This window comes from Hyperoodon ampullatus (genome assembly GCF_949752795.1).
Source record: "Hyperoodon ampullatus genome assembly, chromosome: 3".
NCBI classification, from domain to species: Eukaryota; Metazoa; Chordata; class Mammalia; order Artiodactyla; family Ziphiidae; genus Hyperoodon; species Hyperoodon ampullatus.
Window position 1 is genome coordinate 98,075,264 of NC_136916.1, and position 13,351 is coordinate 98,088,614.

Below are 13,351 nucleotides of genomic sequence, written 5' to 3' on the forward strand. Positions count from 1 at the left end.
TATTAAACAGTTTTTGTACTCAGAAAACCACATCCTTTGACTGGTCCAGGCCGCTTGAATCTTTCTATTAACTGGGTTTTTTTCGAGCTTTTACCCGTGTCTTTGTAGGTGTTAAATGATTAAGTAGTATTAGTGCTAGGGTGGTGCTCGGTGCACAATCGGAGTTTTTAAAAATAGTGGTTGCATTACTAAACTAGTTTTAGCTTTTAAATTGTTGCTGTTCTGACTGCAGCACAGCCATTTGAAAAGCTCAGCATGGTAATTAACTCAGCCCTCTTTCCAGCAGCGCTCAGCTCAAGCACCCAGAGGCTATCTTGGGAAGTGGCATTAATTGAATCACATCTAAAGTGGAGGGAGGGACTCAAGGTGCTCACGGGGGACCCTTCAAAGTGAGAAGCCTCTCAGATTCTGCAAAGGCAATAAGATTAAGTCAGACTTGAGAACCTTGTTTATGTATTGGCAGGGGGTGGGGAGAATCGAAGTTCCTGTGTGTAGTTCAGCAAAGCACTCTGCCCTGCTGCTTCTTTACCTCTGCATTTTCCTCATCTCTGAAACACGGGCCTCGCCTCTCCTCTTCCCTCACTTTTCTTTGGCTAATGAGCTGTTCATCTCATCCTTTACATCTTAACCCCCACCTCACTTCCTCTGAGAAGTCGGCTCCCCATCAACCAAGACTAGGGCAGGTGTCCCTTGGATGTGATTGCATAGCACTTACTAGGTTACCAAAACATTCACCTCGTGTGCCCACAACCTGGCACTCAAAACATTAATGTGTCCGCAGTGGTTGCTACGTGCTAGGCGTAGACCATGTCATATAATCATTAGCAAAGTTGCATGAGGTAGGCCTTGTTTGTACCCATTTTTACAGACATGGAAACTGAGGCTTAGAAAAGTTAACTTGCTCAGGGTCACATTACTAGGAAGCATGAAGGCTGAAATTCAAAATCAGTCTAATTCCAGAGCTCACACTTTGAACTACTGTGCCATTCTGCCTCCCAAATATTTGAAAAACATATTGTTTGATATTTTTTGATAAACTTGAACAAAGCAGATTCACTGACAACTTAACCTTTTCTGGCCCCAGCTTCTGGTTTTTTTAAGCTATTTGGGCCAGAATCCGAAAGCAAGAAGTTCTATGCCAGAATGATTCAAAATAGGATTCACTGATGGACTAAATTCTTGCACACAATACAAAAATAAAAGTTACAAAAGGGGAAACAATGAAAAGCAAGATTCCCCCTACTCAGAGCCACCTAGTTCCCCTTTTCCAGAGATAACTACTGAGATCTATTATCATCATGAGAGGTAGCCCTAGAGCTGTATTTTGTAAACTATGATCCCAACCTACTAATGGATCAATTTTGAGGGTCCTGACCAGCATTTGTTTTTTAATGTCATTAAAAAAAAAAAAGATTTGAAAGGATCATGTTTCACACAGCTTGTGTTTCAGTTTGACATGTAACACAAATGTACATCTGAGTCACAGAGTGTAAAATGTGATGTTACACTTCTCACCACGGAGTAATATTCAAAGCTGTTGGAAAGCCACCAACCGGGCAGACCCAGAAGTTGGACATTATGAAGGCCGCTTCCACAGAGAACCTCCCGCCCTTACTTCCCATGAGTCACTCTGGAACTCAGCAGCCAGACCCTGTAAAGCAGAAGTCAGATCCCCTCCCTCCTCTGTTCAAAGTCTTCCAGGGACCCCCATCTCACTGAGAGCAAAAGCCATGAGACAACATATATTTCTGTTTGTTTGTTAATATCCTAAAACAATTCCAAAATCGAATAAAACATATGGGCTCCATGATGTAAAGAAATATGACCTGTGGTGGGGAGAGGGTCCCTGAGAAAGGGCTTCAACAGAAACGAGCAGCATCCTTCAGCTGAAAACAAGAATGGATATCTTAAAATACCATTTATAGGACATTCATCAAATTCCCTTTAGAGAATCCTGGGGGTACCTTAAGGAGGTAGAACGCTCTCCAGAAGAGCTGGCCCATGGACAGAGAGACTCCCAAAGAGGCATGGGCTGCCTCCATAAGAAGATGCCGAGGACAAAGAAACATGCAGGAGTCCAACCATAAGCGCCCAAACTACAGGCCCGGAGCAAAAGTGGCTTCTTCTCACGTGGGCAATTTCTCTAGCTTTGGTCTAAGGTGAACAGCAGCAGGGATGTACGGTGTTCAGTGTGGGATGGCCAGTCACAATAATAAAATAATGAGGCCAATTCTCCCTGTCTCAGAAACAGGAGCAGCACTCAGCAGGAGAGGAAAGGATGATGCCACATCCCCTCCCTCCTTTTCTCTCTCCATCTCTCTTCACTCTCCCATGGAGCTGTGTGTCCCTAAATGTGGCAGCTTTGTCCTCATTGGTCCATATGGGTGCCTCAACCGGAATACCCCATGGTGTCCCCATGAGAGCGGGGGTAACCCAACTCTGTGGTGGCAGCTCCTGGAAATCAGGGTATAACATCCTAGCATATTTGGACTTGTCTGTTTATTAGACACGCAAGCTCATGTGAATGAGGCTCTTGTCTGTCAGGTTCTCTGTCAGATTCTTAATGCCAAGGACAACATCTGACACTAAGTAGGCACCCAGTGAATGTATCTCAAATGGATGAAAAAATGTTAGACCACAGAGTGGAAGCTGCGGTGGCCAGTAGGTACTCCAAGCATAACTAGTCATCAGGCAGATTCTGCAAGATGGGTTTGTACCCCCTGCCCCTGGAAGGCAGCCCTGCGTGTGCCCTCTGGGGCGACTTGCCAGTCTGCTATGCGTTTGGTATAACTGTGCCTTTGTGATCTAGGTGAAAAGAGATGGCAGGCGGAAGGAAATACACAAGCAAGAGCACTGAGGCTTGTGAGGGCACAGGGCACAGCAATTACCAGCAGTGACCAAGTCACAACCTAAGAGGTCAGGTGCCTGGGAGGGCATGGCTGGAGGCCAGGCTGGACAGGTAAGGTTAGTTGTGAAGGTGAGCAACGTTAAGAAGTTTGTAGTTTATTCTGTAGGCAACTGGAGAATTCCTTGGCAGTTTGGAAGCAAAGAAATGACTTGATCAGGTAATTCTGAAAACAACATGAAAAAAGGATCAGAGAAGAGGAGGTTCTATAACTAGGGAGGCCATTATGAGGCTATGACACATGTTCAGGTTCAGAGATAACTGGGGCCAAGACATGTGGCTGTGGAGATGGAGAGGAAGCCCTGGGGGACAATTCGGGGAGGCGACCAGTTGGAAATATGGTTTGGGATGTTAGATATCAAGGTTAGATATTCAGACATGGGAGTCATTTGGGTCCTGTTGAAGTCATGGAAGAAATTTAAAAACACCTAATTTGAAAAAAAACCCACCGGATTTGAGTAGTGGATCATTTAGAAAATCTGATGAAAACAGGTGTTTTTAGTTTCAGAGGCTTCACAGATACTCAACAAAAAGCCAAGTAAAAGGTCTGGGGATATCAGTTAAGAGCCCCTGGTTGAAAGAAGAAAGAATAACAGAGAAAGGGTCCCAAGGAATGACCTTACCCAAAGGGTGAGCAGAAGACAACAGTGGTCCCCAACCTTTCTCAACTGTTACAGAGACATTGACTACTGCCTATCCAAGAGTTTGGAGAAGCAGAAAAGAGGATAAGAGAACAAGAGAAAAGAAGGAGCACTTTGTTCCTGAGGTCAGAGGTGTCTCAGCACCATGGAGACTAACCACATGGCAGAAGATGAAGAAAGAGATGGAGGTAACTTCTAATTTTTTAGGTGTTTGGAAAAGACAAATTGCTCAAGTAGGAACAGCCAGAAAGCCTCTTCAAAGCGTTCAGCTGGGCCCAGAAACCCAATCAGGTGCAAGTGGAATGCAGAGCTCTCAGGAAGCCCGAGCAGAAGAAGCTTCCTAGGTAGAAGCAGGCCTCTTTCTTTAGAAAACTCAGCAAGACTCACAAGACTTGTTTCTCGAATGAACTAATAGCTAATCATTTCTATACTTATTACATAATGAACTGCAGGTGTATAGCTGCATGCAGCTGCCTGCAACTGTGTTCAGTATTGTGTGTATACACCCAGTAGCCTATCTATCTAAACACATTTACATATATTTATGCATTTATATAAAGGTACGTGTTTATCCATTTGGCATGTATACATATGCATTACAGTGTAATTCTGGAAGAGTGTCATAATTTAATATTTATTAAATATCCAAATGTTCCTTCTACGTGTATGGCTGTGACTGAGGACTTTGTTTTATTACACAATGTTCGTGAGCATTCTCTGGAGAAATTTCTTACTGCTCTCAGGATCAAAAGAGTTGATCTTCTCTTGAGCATTTTTTTTTTTTGTCTTGCGTGTGACAGAAATTGAATTTTACACAAGGCTTCCCTTTGGAACATGACTGCTAGAAATCCAGGAGACAAATCTTTGGTCCCACTTGTAGCAAGTGTTTTGGACTCTATGGGATGCATCAAAAAAAATTCATTTCTGGCTCCATTTTATGTACTTTAATTTTCACTTTTCATTTCATACACTTCTTTTTGTGAGTTACACACCTTTGTAAGCTATCTTGAAGTGTTTGTTTGTTTGTTGTGTTTAGGATAAGGTGGCATATACGTATGAGGCTTTAAGGTCCAGAACACTATGGCTGGGAAGGGACTTATTAATGTGACTAGAGTTAGGGCATGTGACACTGATAATGGGTATGTTATTAGGACGATCCCACAGCGATTACAGGGAGTCAGCCAGATCTCAGCCCAGGTCGTGGTTCTCTCTGCTGTGTACTAGTTGTGTGAATGGGAAGCGTATTATTCTCTAACCCTTCATTTTTTTCATCTTTAAAACAGTGACCTCTTGGTATTTGGGGGAGATGGCGTACATGAGGAATGTACAGAAAGCACTTAGCACAAGGCACTCAGTCAACATTAGCTATTGCTGTCATCACTATCTTTTCGGCAAGCAGGGGTAGGCAGCCATTTCTGACCAGATCTGCCGTCAGAAAGTCCTCCCCAGCCCAGACCCCCTCTCTCCCATATCCACAGACGCCAGGCAGCTGTGTCCCGCCTGACCTGCAGCGCACCTGCACACTCGCTGCCTCCCGCAGGGTGCCGAGCACGTATCTCCGGACCAGTCTTGTTAATTGCTACCAAGAAGACACCCAAAGGCACAGGCTAAGGCGGACCCACAACCGTGTATTCGTTCTTTACCCCACCCCCGACTCTGCGCTCTGATATATACCAGAGAGGCCTGCGAGGGGACGAGGGGTCTGCGGGAAACTGGACTGAAATTCGGGAAGGTGTGGGCGGGGGAGGGGGCGTTGCCCCGAGAGCCACCAGGTGAAGTCGGTTTCCCCCGGCTCCCAACCCCTCTCCTGGCGCTGGTTTGGTGATATCTAGGGCACCTGGAGCCTCCCCGCCCTTCCAGCTCCGCTTCCGACTTCAGCTTCGGCCCGGGAGAAGTAGCCGCCAGGGGTAAAAGGCGAGATTGGAGGGAGGCGCAGGCCTCCGGGGACTACCGAGTAATGGGGGCAGTTTTCGGGGAAGAGCTGAGCAGCGCCACACATTTCCTCGGCGATAACATCAGCGCTTGTCAGGTGGTTGGAGCGGGCGTGTGTGTGTGTGTGCGCGCGCGCGCGCAAGGAGGAGAGCGAGGGGGCGCGCTCACACAAAGTTTGTGCCTGCGGGTTCGCCGCGGTCGGGCGTCCTGGGCGAGGAGGCCGGGGCGGAGGGGCCCCGCAGGCGGTGGTGGCGATGCGCCGCACCCCGCCGAGCCTGTCCCGCCGCGCTGGGTGAGGCGGCTCCTGGAGCGCGGCCGCGACCATGGGCACCCTGGGCAAAGCGAGAGAAGCTCCGCGGTGAGTAGGGGCGCCCGTTTCCTTTCTTGGGGCGGGGGCCACAGCGCGCGCGTTCCCAGGACCTCGCCGGGATGGGAAGTGTGTGGGTGTGGGGGGTGGCGGCACGGCGCCGCCTCCTCTGGGAAGTTGCGGGCCCGGGGTGCGGGCGGCGGCGGCCGGTCGGGGTCTCGGCCGAAGTCGGGGGAGACGGGCGCGAGGGACGGACGAGCCTGGAGCGCCCTGCGCGTCTCGCCCGATGGACTGGGGAGGGAGCCGGGTTGTGCGGACGCGCGGCCAGAGTTGGCCCGGCGAGCCCCGGAATCGCGCTTAGCGACCTGGTCCCCCGGCGCCGGGCCCCTGGAACTCCCACTCGCGGACTTTCCGCGCCCCCTGCACCTGCCGCAGCTCCGACAGCGCCACCTGGCGGCCCGTCTGGCCCTGCGGACGTCGGGCCGGACCCAGAAGGCCAATTGCCTTTTCCAGGAGTGCACAGGGGTCAGTGAGCCACATAACCACCTGGGTGGAAACCTGCACTCCCCTCCACCCACCGTGATCCTAGAGACATGTTTTAGGAGGGTCTTGGGGGTGACAGAAGATGAAGGAAAAGTGACCGTGAGTGAAAAAGCTATTGGCAGGAGAAGGAGGCCTGGAGGAGCCGGGCAATTTTGAGTTTGTCCCCTAAAGGGCCAGAACTGGACAACTGCCTGGGCCTGGGCTCAGCATAGGGCCGGGAAAGCTGTGCTCTTCCCACCTCCGTCCACGCAGACTCTGTTGCTCCTGGCCGTGCCCAGTCGAGGCAGGAAGCGTTGCCCTGCTGGACCTTATGGATCTAAAAGTTCTTGGTCCTTTATGCCCTCCCCCACTCCGTCCTGTACCGTGAAGGTCCGGCACTTTGCCTTGCAGGGGACTGAGAGGAGGAGCTTCAGTACATTCAAATGAGTCTGTGTTACGGGAATGGGGAGAGGACAGGACTGGAAGAAATCCTCACTAGAAGCCAGTAAAAGCCATCTTCCACTGCAAAGAAAGTTGTGGAAGCTTCCTTTCTTTCTCCTTGTCCATTTCATTCCTTACTCTTCTGGGCTGAATTTCATGAAAAATTCAACCCGAAATTATGACCTCCACTGAGATACCTGAGGCTGGAGTGGATTGCACCTGAACCACTTCAGAGTTTTGACAGTCTCCTTCAGCAAACTGGATGGGGCCTGAGCCAGTTTTAGCCTCAGGAAACACTTTCAAGTTGTTTCTCTAGGGCGCTTTTTTTTTTCTTTTTTTTTTTTTTCTTTAATACTTGAGGGAGCTGGTGAGGAGACATTTGCCTACTTTCCTTTAAAAATACATATGCCTTTGCAGACTTAGAGGCGAATGCATTCTATGTCTAAAATAAAGCATTTTATAAATCCTTATCTACAGCCATTTCACCAGAAGAGAACGCTTTGAAGGTTTGTCATATAGCAGCCGGTCAAGAGACTTCCACAGCAAAATTGCCCAGTTTCCTAGTTTATGGTGTACATAACCCCCATCTTCCTGACCTCTCAGGATGCCATTTCGGTTTTAGCAGTTTCTCTTCTCCCTGGTTTCTCCTGCCCAAGCCCTCTGAGTCTCAGCGGCCTCCCCATGACTACATCTCACCCTCCCTTCCCCGTCCCTTAAATACTCCCTTCAAGTTCATTCTTTCTGCTTGTATTTTACCAGTCCCTCCTAGTTCTGGTAAAAGCATCTACCTCTGAGAATCACCTCCTGCACCAAAGTGGTTTCCCCTACAGGTAACACTAGGAAACATTGCCAGAATTAGAGCCAGGGCAGTTTTTGGAGTCCTGAGTGGTTGATGCTACCAACTGAGGGAGAAAATGGAATTTTCCCTGGATTGGCCAGATGAGAGACAGAGGTAGACACCCACATCCCTGCCCCAGCGGGAAGAGCTGTGTGTGGAGACAGGCTCCAGTTGCCGTGGCCTCTTCTCTTGGGGCTAAGGAGAAATAATATGGAAGGCCTAAGAGAAAAAGAGGCTTCTAACAAGAAGGACTTTGTTTTCATCTTTCCCAAGTCTGCCTTGGGTAGAGGTCTTAATGGTGAAGAGGCAGCAGCTGAGGCCAAAAGCTGACATCCCAACACTGGACAACCAGTGCCAGGTTTAGAGAGTCATCACTGCTTCTGCGGAGGGAAGGGAGCATGGCATGGACACAGGAGGCTTGGCTTCTACCTGGCTCTGCACTGGTGCCCAGTCACATTGCCCTTCCGAGCCCAGACCTCCATATGAATGGGTGAAGGGCTTGGAGAATGACCATGGAGGGGCCATCCAGCTCTGGGGTCTGAGGACTTTTGGGGACCTGAAAAAGAAGTAGGACCCAAGATTCAGCCTTTATGTTATCAGCTATGCTTTTGGAGGTTTTTACTTTTGTCTTAAGTTGAATTGACCCTTTCAGTTCCTGTTGCTAATTCTGATGTAGTGAAAGGTGCATAGTCCCAGGCACAGTAAATATTTATTAAACCAAACCAGAGAGGTGCCAAGTACAAATCCCAGATCAAGTACATGAGTTCTACAACCTTGTCTATGTCATTTAGCCTCTTTTAGACTCAGTTTCCGCATCATGAAATGGAGATAACATCTCTCTGGGCTGTAAACTTTAAAGACCATGTAAATCCCCAGCCCAGAGCCTGCCATATCAAAGGTACTCAATTCAGGGTGGCCATTATTTTCTTTCATTTTCAGATGCTGATCTGTCTTGGGGCTATCACGGGGCCTGGGTAAAAATCAGTAATGGCCAGAAACTTGATCAAGTTCTGTAACACCAACCTGATCTTTCAGAAATCACTGCCTTGGCTTCACAGATTCCCAAGAGCCAGTTTCTGATTGGATTTCACTGAGCCCATCCTAGGTTGGAACAGGTGGCAGCAGCCAATGCCAGACCAGCATTCTGGAGCTACTTTGAGAGGGAACTCGAAGGTCAGGGCGTACCCTTCACGAGTCTGGCTTTGTACTAAGTGGTCCCACTGTCTTTTTAACAGGGTGGTTTCCCAAAATCCATGTGTGCCCCAGCATTTTATTTTGTTCTGAGTACTTTTTCAGCCCCTTCTGGGTGAGGTTACATCTTGTCGAGAAGCTTTCCTCAACACTCCACCTAGAACTGGTTTTCCCCCCTCTGAGAACATCACACTTCTTGCCCTTGGCACTCACAGGACAGTTATTTAAGATTTATAGAGTTATCTTTTCTTGGTCTGGTTCTGATTCTCCAACTAGATTTTTGTATTAAGGAACTTCCAGATCACCTTCATACTACAACAACTAACATATAATGAGTATGTTTTACAGTTTGCCAAGTACCTTCACAGACTATCTCACTGGTCCTCTCTGGCCTATCACACATGTGTTGCTCATAGGATAAGTACTTATTGATTAATTAATGCCATTATATGTTTATCAAATATATAGTGGTTAGTTAAAGCTATGGATCTCTGGTATATTTCTTTTCTTCATCTCCTCTTTGGTAATAAACATGAAATAGCCAAAGCCACAGTAAGGAGAGGAGAATATATTCAAAGGAGTTATCAGCAACAACACCTATCACTAGTAAACCTTCAAAGATGATAGATATGTCTCTGTATGTTATGTTTGTTTTTTTAATGGAAGGAAAAATAAAATGCTTAATTAACCTACTGATACCATTTTGCAAACAACTTGACTTATGCTGTTGAGGTCATGACCAAAGATAAAGCTAAGTGAAAGTGGAGGAAGGCGACCTGTTGGGCTCTAAAGCCATTTCCAGATTCAGACTTGTCCTTTTGTATTCACTTCTGGAATAAAGCTCTCATAGTCAGTAAGGACTTGATAGAATAATGTTTAATGATAAAAATGACTCAGAATGATTGTCAGTAATGAAAAACAGAATCTTAGAACCAACCAAGATTTGTGAAAAAGACAGGGCTAGCTTAAAATCTAAACACCACAGCCATAACCCTCACCCCCTGCACACGGGTCCTCGGTCTTTGCCTTCTCCCCCAAAATCCTTAAAGATGTTTCTGAGGCCACCTGACTTTCTGCAGTAACTCTGGTGTTGCTCAAGACGAATGAATTTAGCTGAAGATGAGACCAAACTTAAACAATTCTTAAGACCCAAGTCAGTAGTCTCAGGGCTAAAATAAAAATTTATTGCTAGGAGCTAAAAACTGCCAAGAATAGTCTTGCGTCTGCCTTTTCCTTTCAGGAACTGGAGAAAGCAGGCCAAAGCAATCCTAACCCCAGGCTGAGGAGCCCTGTTTGCAACCCTGAAGTCTCACCTTGCTATTAGTGTGAGAGATGTCTCTTTAACAGCTAACCAGTCCGTTTGGTGCCTTTACCAAGTGGGAGGGGTATGTCTTATCAGCCCAACTCCTGGGATTAATTGTTTTATCTCTACTCCTTTCCTCTTCAATCTGCCTGCAGAGCGCGGAGCTGTCAGTGTGGTCGTCCCCTGGCTGCTCGACTCTACCTGCCTTTTCTCTTTCCCCAGGAAACCTTCTCATGGCTGCAGAGCAGCCCCTAAAGCAAGACTAGAGGGGAAGCCCTCCAGCAGCCCCCTGCCCTCCCATCCCAGCCTGGCCCAGATCACCCAGTTCCGAATGATGGTGTCTCTGGGACATTTAGCCAAAGGAGCCAGCCTGGACGATCTCATCGACAGCTGTGTTCAATCTTTCGGTGAGTTGGCAAACTGCCCACATGCATAAAAATCGCTCTCTTACTTTGTTCTTCCTTAAAAAGTGCGTTATAGAATAGCAACCTAGATTGCATTTGGGGTTTAAAAATATCTCTTGAGCCTTTGAAATGTTGGAGACTGTGCAGTGCCTGTGGCACATGACTATGTGGGTGTAATAGGTCGTGATGAGAAGTGCGATTTAAAGCAAGAAAAGTTACCGAGGAGAGTTTGCATTTCCAATTTCTCAGGATGGAGGTTTTTCTTGTGATGAAAAATATGATAAAATGCAGTGGTACATCTGGTGCTTTTCTGTCCTTGTGTTCTTGGGGCACACAAAGACTGGGTTACATGAGCAAACGCTGTTATCAAATAGAAATTCGAAAGCCTTTGGATCATTTGGACAATAAAGTCTTAATAATTCCCCTCACAATCTTGAGGGTGGTTGTGGAGCAATAGGAAAGGACCAGGCAAAGCCAGATGTCTGTGCCTGAAAGGTACTGGCAAATGAGCAGTGTGATTGAGGGTTGAGGATCTATAAAATGAGCAGACAGACACATGGGCAGGGAGTTATCTAGGCGTGCACTCTGTCATCACCCATACTCACAGTGAGGGATGAGCAACTTAGTGCAGCTGACAAGCAATTATCAACAAAGATGCCCTATTTTTTTTTTAATTTTGTAGGCACTGTCTTTCTTTTGATCGTTATATGTGAAGTAGTGATTGAAAAGTACTAAGTGTTTGTTCCCGTTCCAAAAAAGAAATGATGGAAAATTCCTAGAGTTTCAATATCACCGGTCCCCCTCCTTGCCCCTTTAGAAACCCCTCCATCTCCCACCGGGGAGCAGATAAGCATGTGTGTGTCTCAGCACAGAAGCGCCAGCCAGCCCTGCCCTGGTGCCTCCCAGGGAGTATAGGGGAGGCTTGATCAGATCCCAGGTAGCACAAGTGCAGGACTGTTAGAAGTCAGAGCTAGGGCTTATTCATTGGCTGGACCTGTTTAGTGCTCAGTCAAACCTTATTTGTAGAATTCAGAAAAAAATGACATTTTGGAGATTCTCATTTAATACAATCAGCAAAACATTGAATAATTTGGGTGGGGGATATATGTATATGTATAGCTGACTCACTTTGTTATACAACAGAAATTAACACACCATTGTAAAGCAATGATACTCCAATAAAGATGTTAAAAAAAGAAAAGAATAGTTTTGGTGATTCCACCATTTGGTTTAAAGCAGCGGTTCTCAAATGTTCCTGCAAAATCAAAATCACGTGGAGGTTTTTTGTAAAACAGATTGCTGGGTCCCACTCGCAGGCTGGCTGCTCTAGCAGGTCTGGGGTAGGGCCCAAGAATTTACATTTCTATCATTTTCCCAGGTGCTGCTGCTGCAGCTGATCCAAGAACCTCACTTTGAGAATCACTGCTTTATTGTTTATTATCGATTTTTTAACTTGGAAAAGAGGGAGTATTTTTACTAGTTTAGCATTAGATTTTAATTAAATTTCTATTTAGTCTTTGAGCTGGGATGAATTTGGGAGCAGAATGGATGGTTTTCTATTTCAAAATAATCTCTTTGGAAAATATCCATGCAAGGAGATAAGCTAGAAGATGGGGGGATGGGTGGGAGCATGGCTGTAATGAGCCATTCATCATGCACTTTACTTTCACCTGCTTCCCGACTTGATAAGCTGCAAAGTTCCTACTACAGTCGTGATGGTCTTATTTACTGGTCTTTAGCAGGGCACTGTGACTATTTCATGAATAAGCATTTTTATTCTCTTTCCATTTCACTGTTGAGGAAACAAGGTCCAACAATATCTTTATCATGCCATCTTTCTTCCTCCCCTGCCAGTCATGCAGCTGCCCGCTCAGTTCAAGGCTGTTGCCCTAACCTTCAAATCATCATGACGTCAACCTGAAAAATACATGACCGATTCTGAGGTCCTGCAAAATAAAAAATGACCAAGCCTGACCCACTCCCCTCAGTGAATCCTAGCAGGGCTAAAGATACTGTTTCCTGGATTATGTTGAACTGAAAAGTACCTTAAAATCCCAAAGCTATTTAAAAAAAACCCATTGAGTCTAATAGTCTTTTATCCATTATCATGAAGTATCAATAGCCCCTAATTAAGCCCCTAATTGCATCTGACACTCAGCTGGGCATTGCATGAGAGCATTACAGTGACCGAACCCCTATTCCATTATTCAAGCTTAGAATACCTGAGGAATGCACTGTTTGGGGAAAGAAAAAAATGTGCCAAAGACGGGGCAATGATAAGGTAAGGTGTGCAGGAAGAATAAATTCTTTAAACCATGTAGACTCTGAGTGAGTTCGCGCCAAGGGTGAGGGCGTAGACTAGAGAGAGCAGCCACTGTCTGTTCACACCCGTCTCGTGCAGGGCGTGGGAATGCTGCCGGAAGGCAGCAAGGAGCCATCACAAGGCAAGGCTTTGCACCTGAGGTCCTGCAGGGTTTCCTGCCACAGAATTTACATGAAAGAGGCAAAAAAGAAAAGACACCCTATGTCTGGAGGGAATGGGAGATGACACTTTTGTCTGTGAATTGGACTCTGGTTATCAGTGGACGTGTCTAGTGGGGCAGGGGTGTGGAGCTAGAGCTGGGGGCTGGGAAGCCAAAGCTGGATTGTGACAGGCAACCATCCACGGCAGGACATTGCTTGTGCTTCTGGAGGTCTCCTCAGAGGTGATCCGAAAATAGTAACGCGAGGCTGATGTTTCTGTTGAAACTTACCTTACTGGTTATTTTCTCTGGTTAGTATAGAAGAGTTTTTGCTTTAAGAGTAAAACAATCTAGCCTAGTTTTTTATTCATGAGTTTAGAAGTCTTCTCATTTGAATACCCATGG

The 13,351-nt window shown here is 46.6% G+C and overlaps 1 protein-coding gene across 3 annotated transcripts in view; it reads left to right on the top strand.

Annotated features, from left to right (window-relative positions):
* Positions 1-5,801: 5,801 nt before the first annotated feature.
* RASGRP1 (RAS guanyl releasing protein 1) overlaps positions 5,802-13,351 on the top strand; it is a gene marked incomplete at both ends in the record, with an annotated part of 75,972 nt that continues 68,422 nt past the window's right edge. For all 3 annotated transcript variants that reach the window (XM_079701102.1, XM_079701103.1, XM_079701104.1), the window contains 2 exons: positions 5,802-5,836; positions 10,303-10,487. In XM_079701102.1, coding sequence (XP_079557228.1) covers positions 5,802-5,836; positions 10,303-10,487 — 220 coding nt within the window. The remainder of the gene's footprint in view (positions 5,837-10,302; positions 10,488-13,351) is intronic.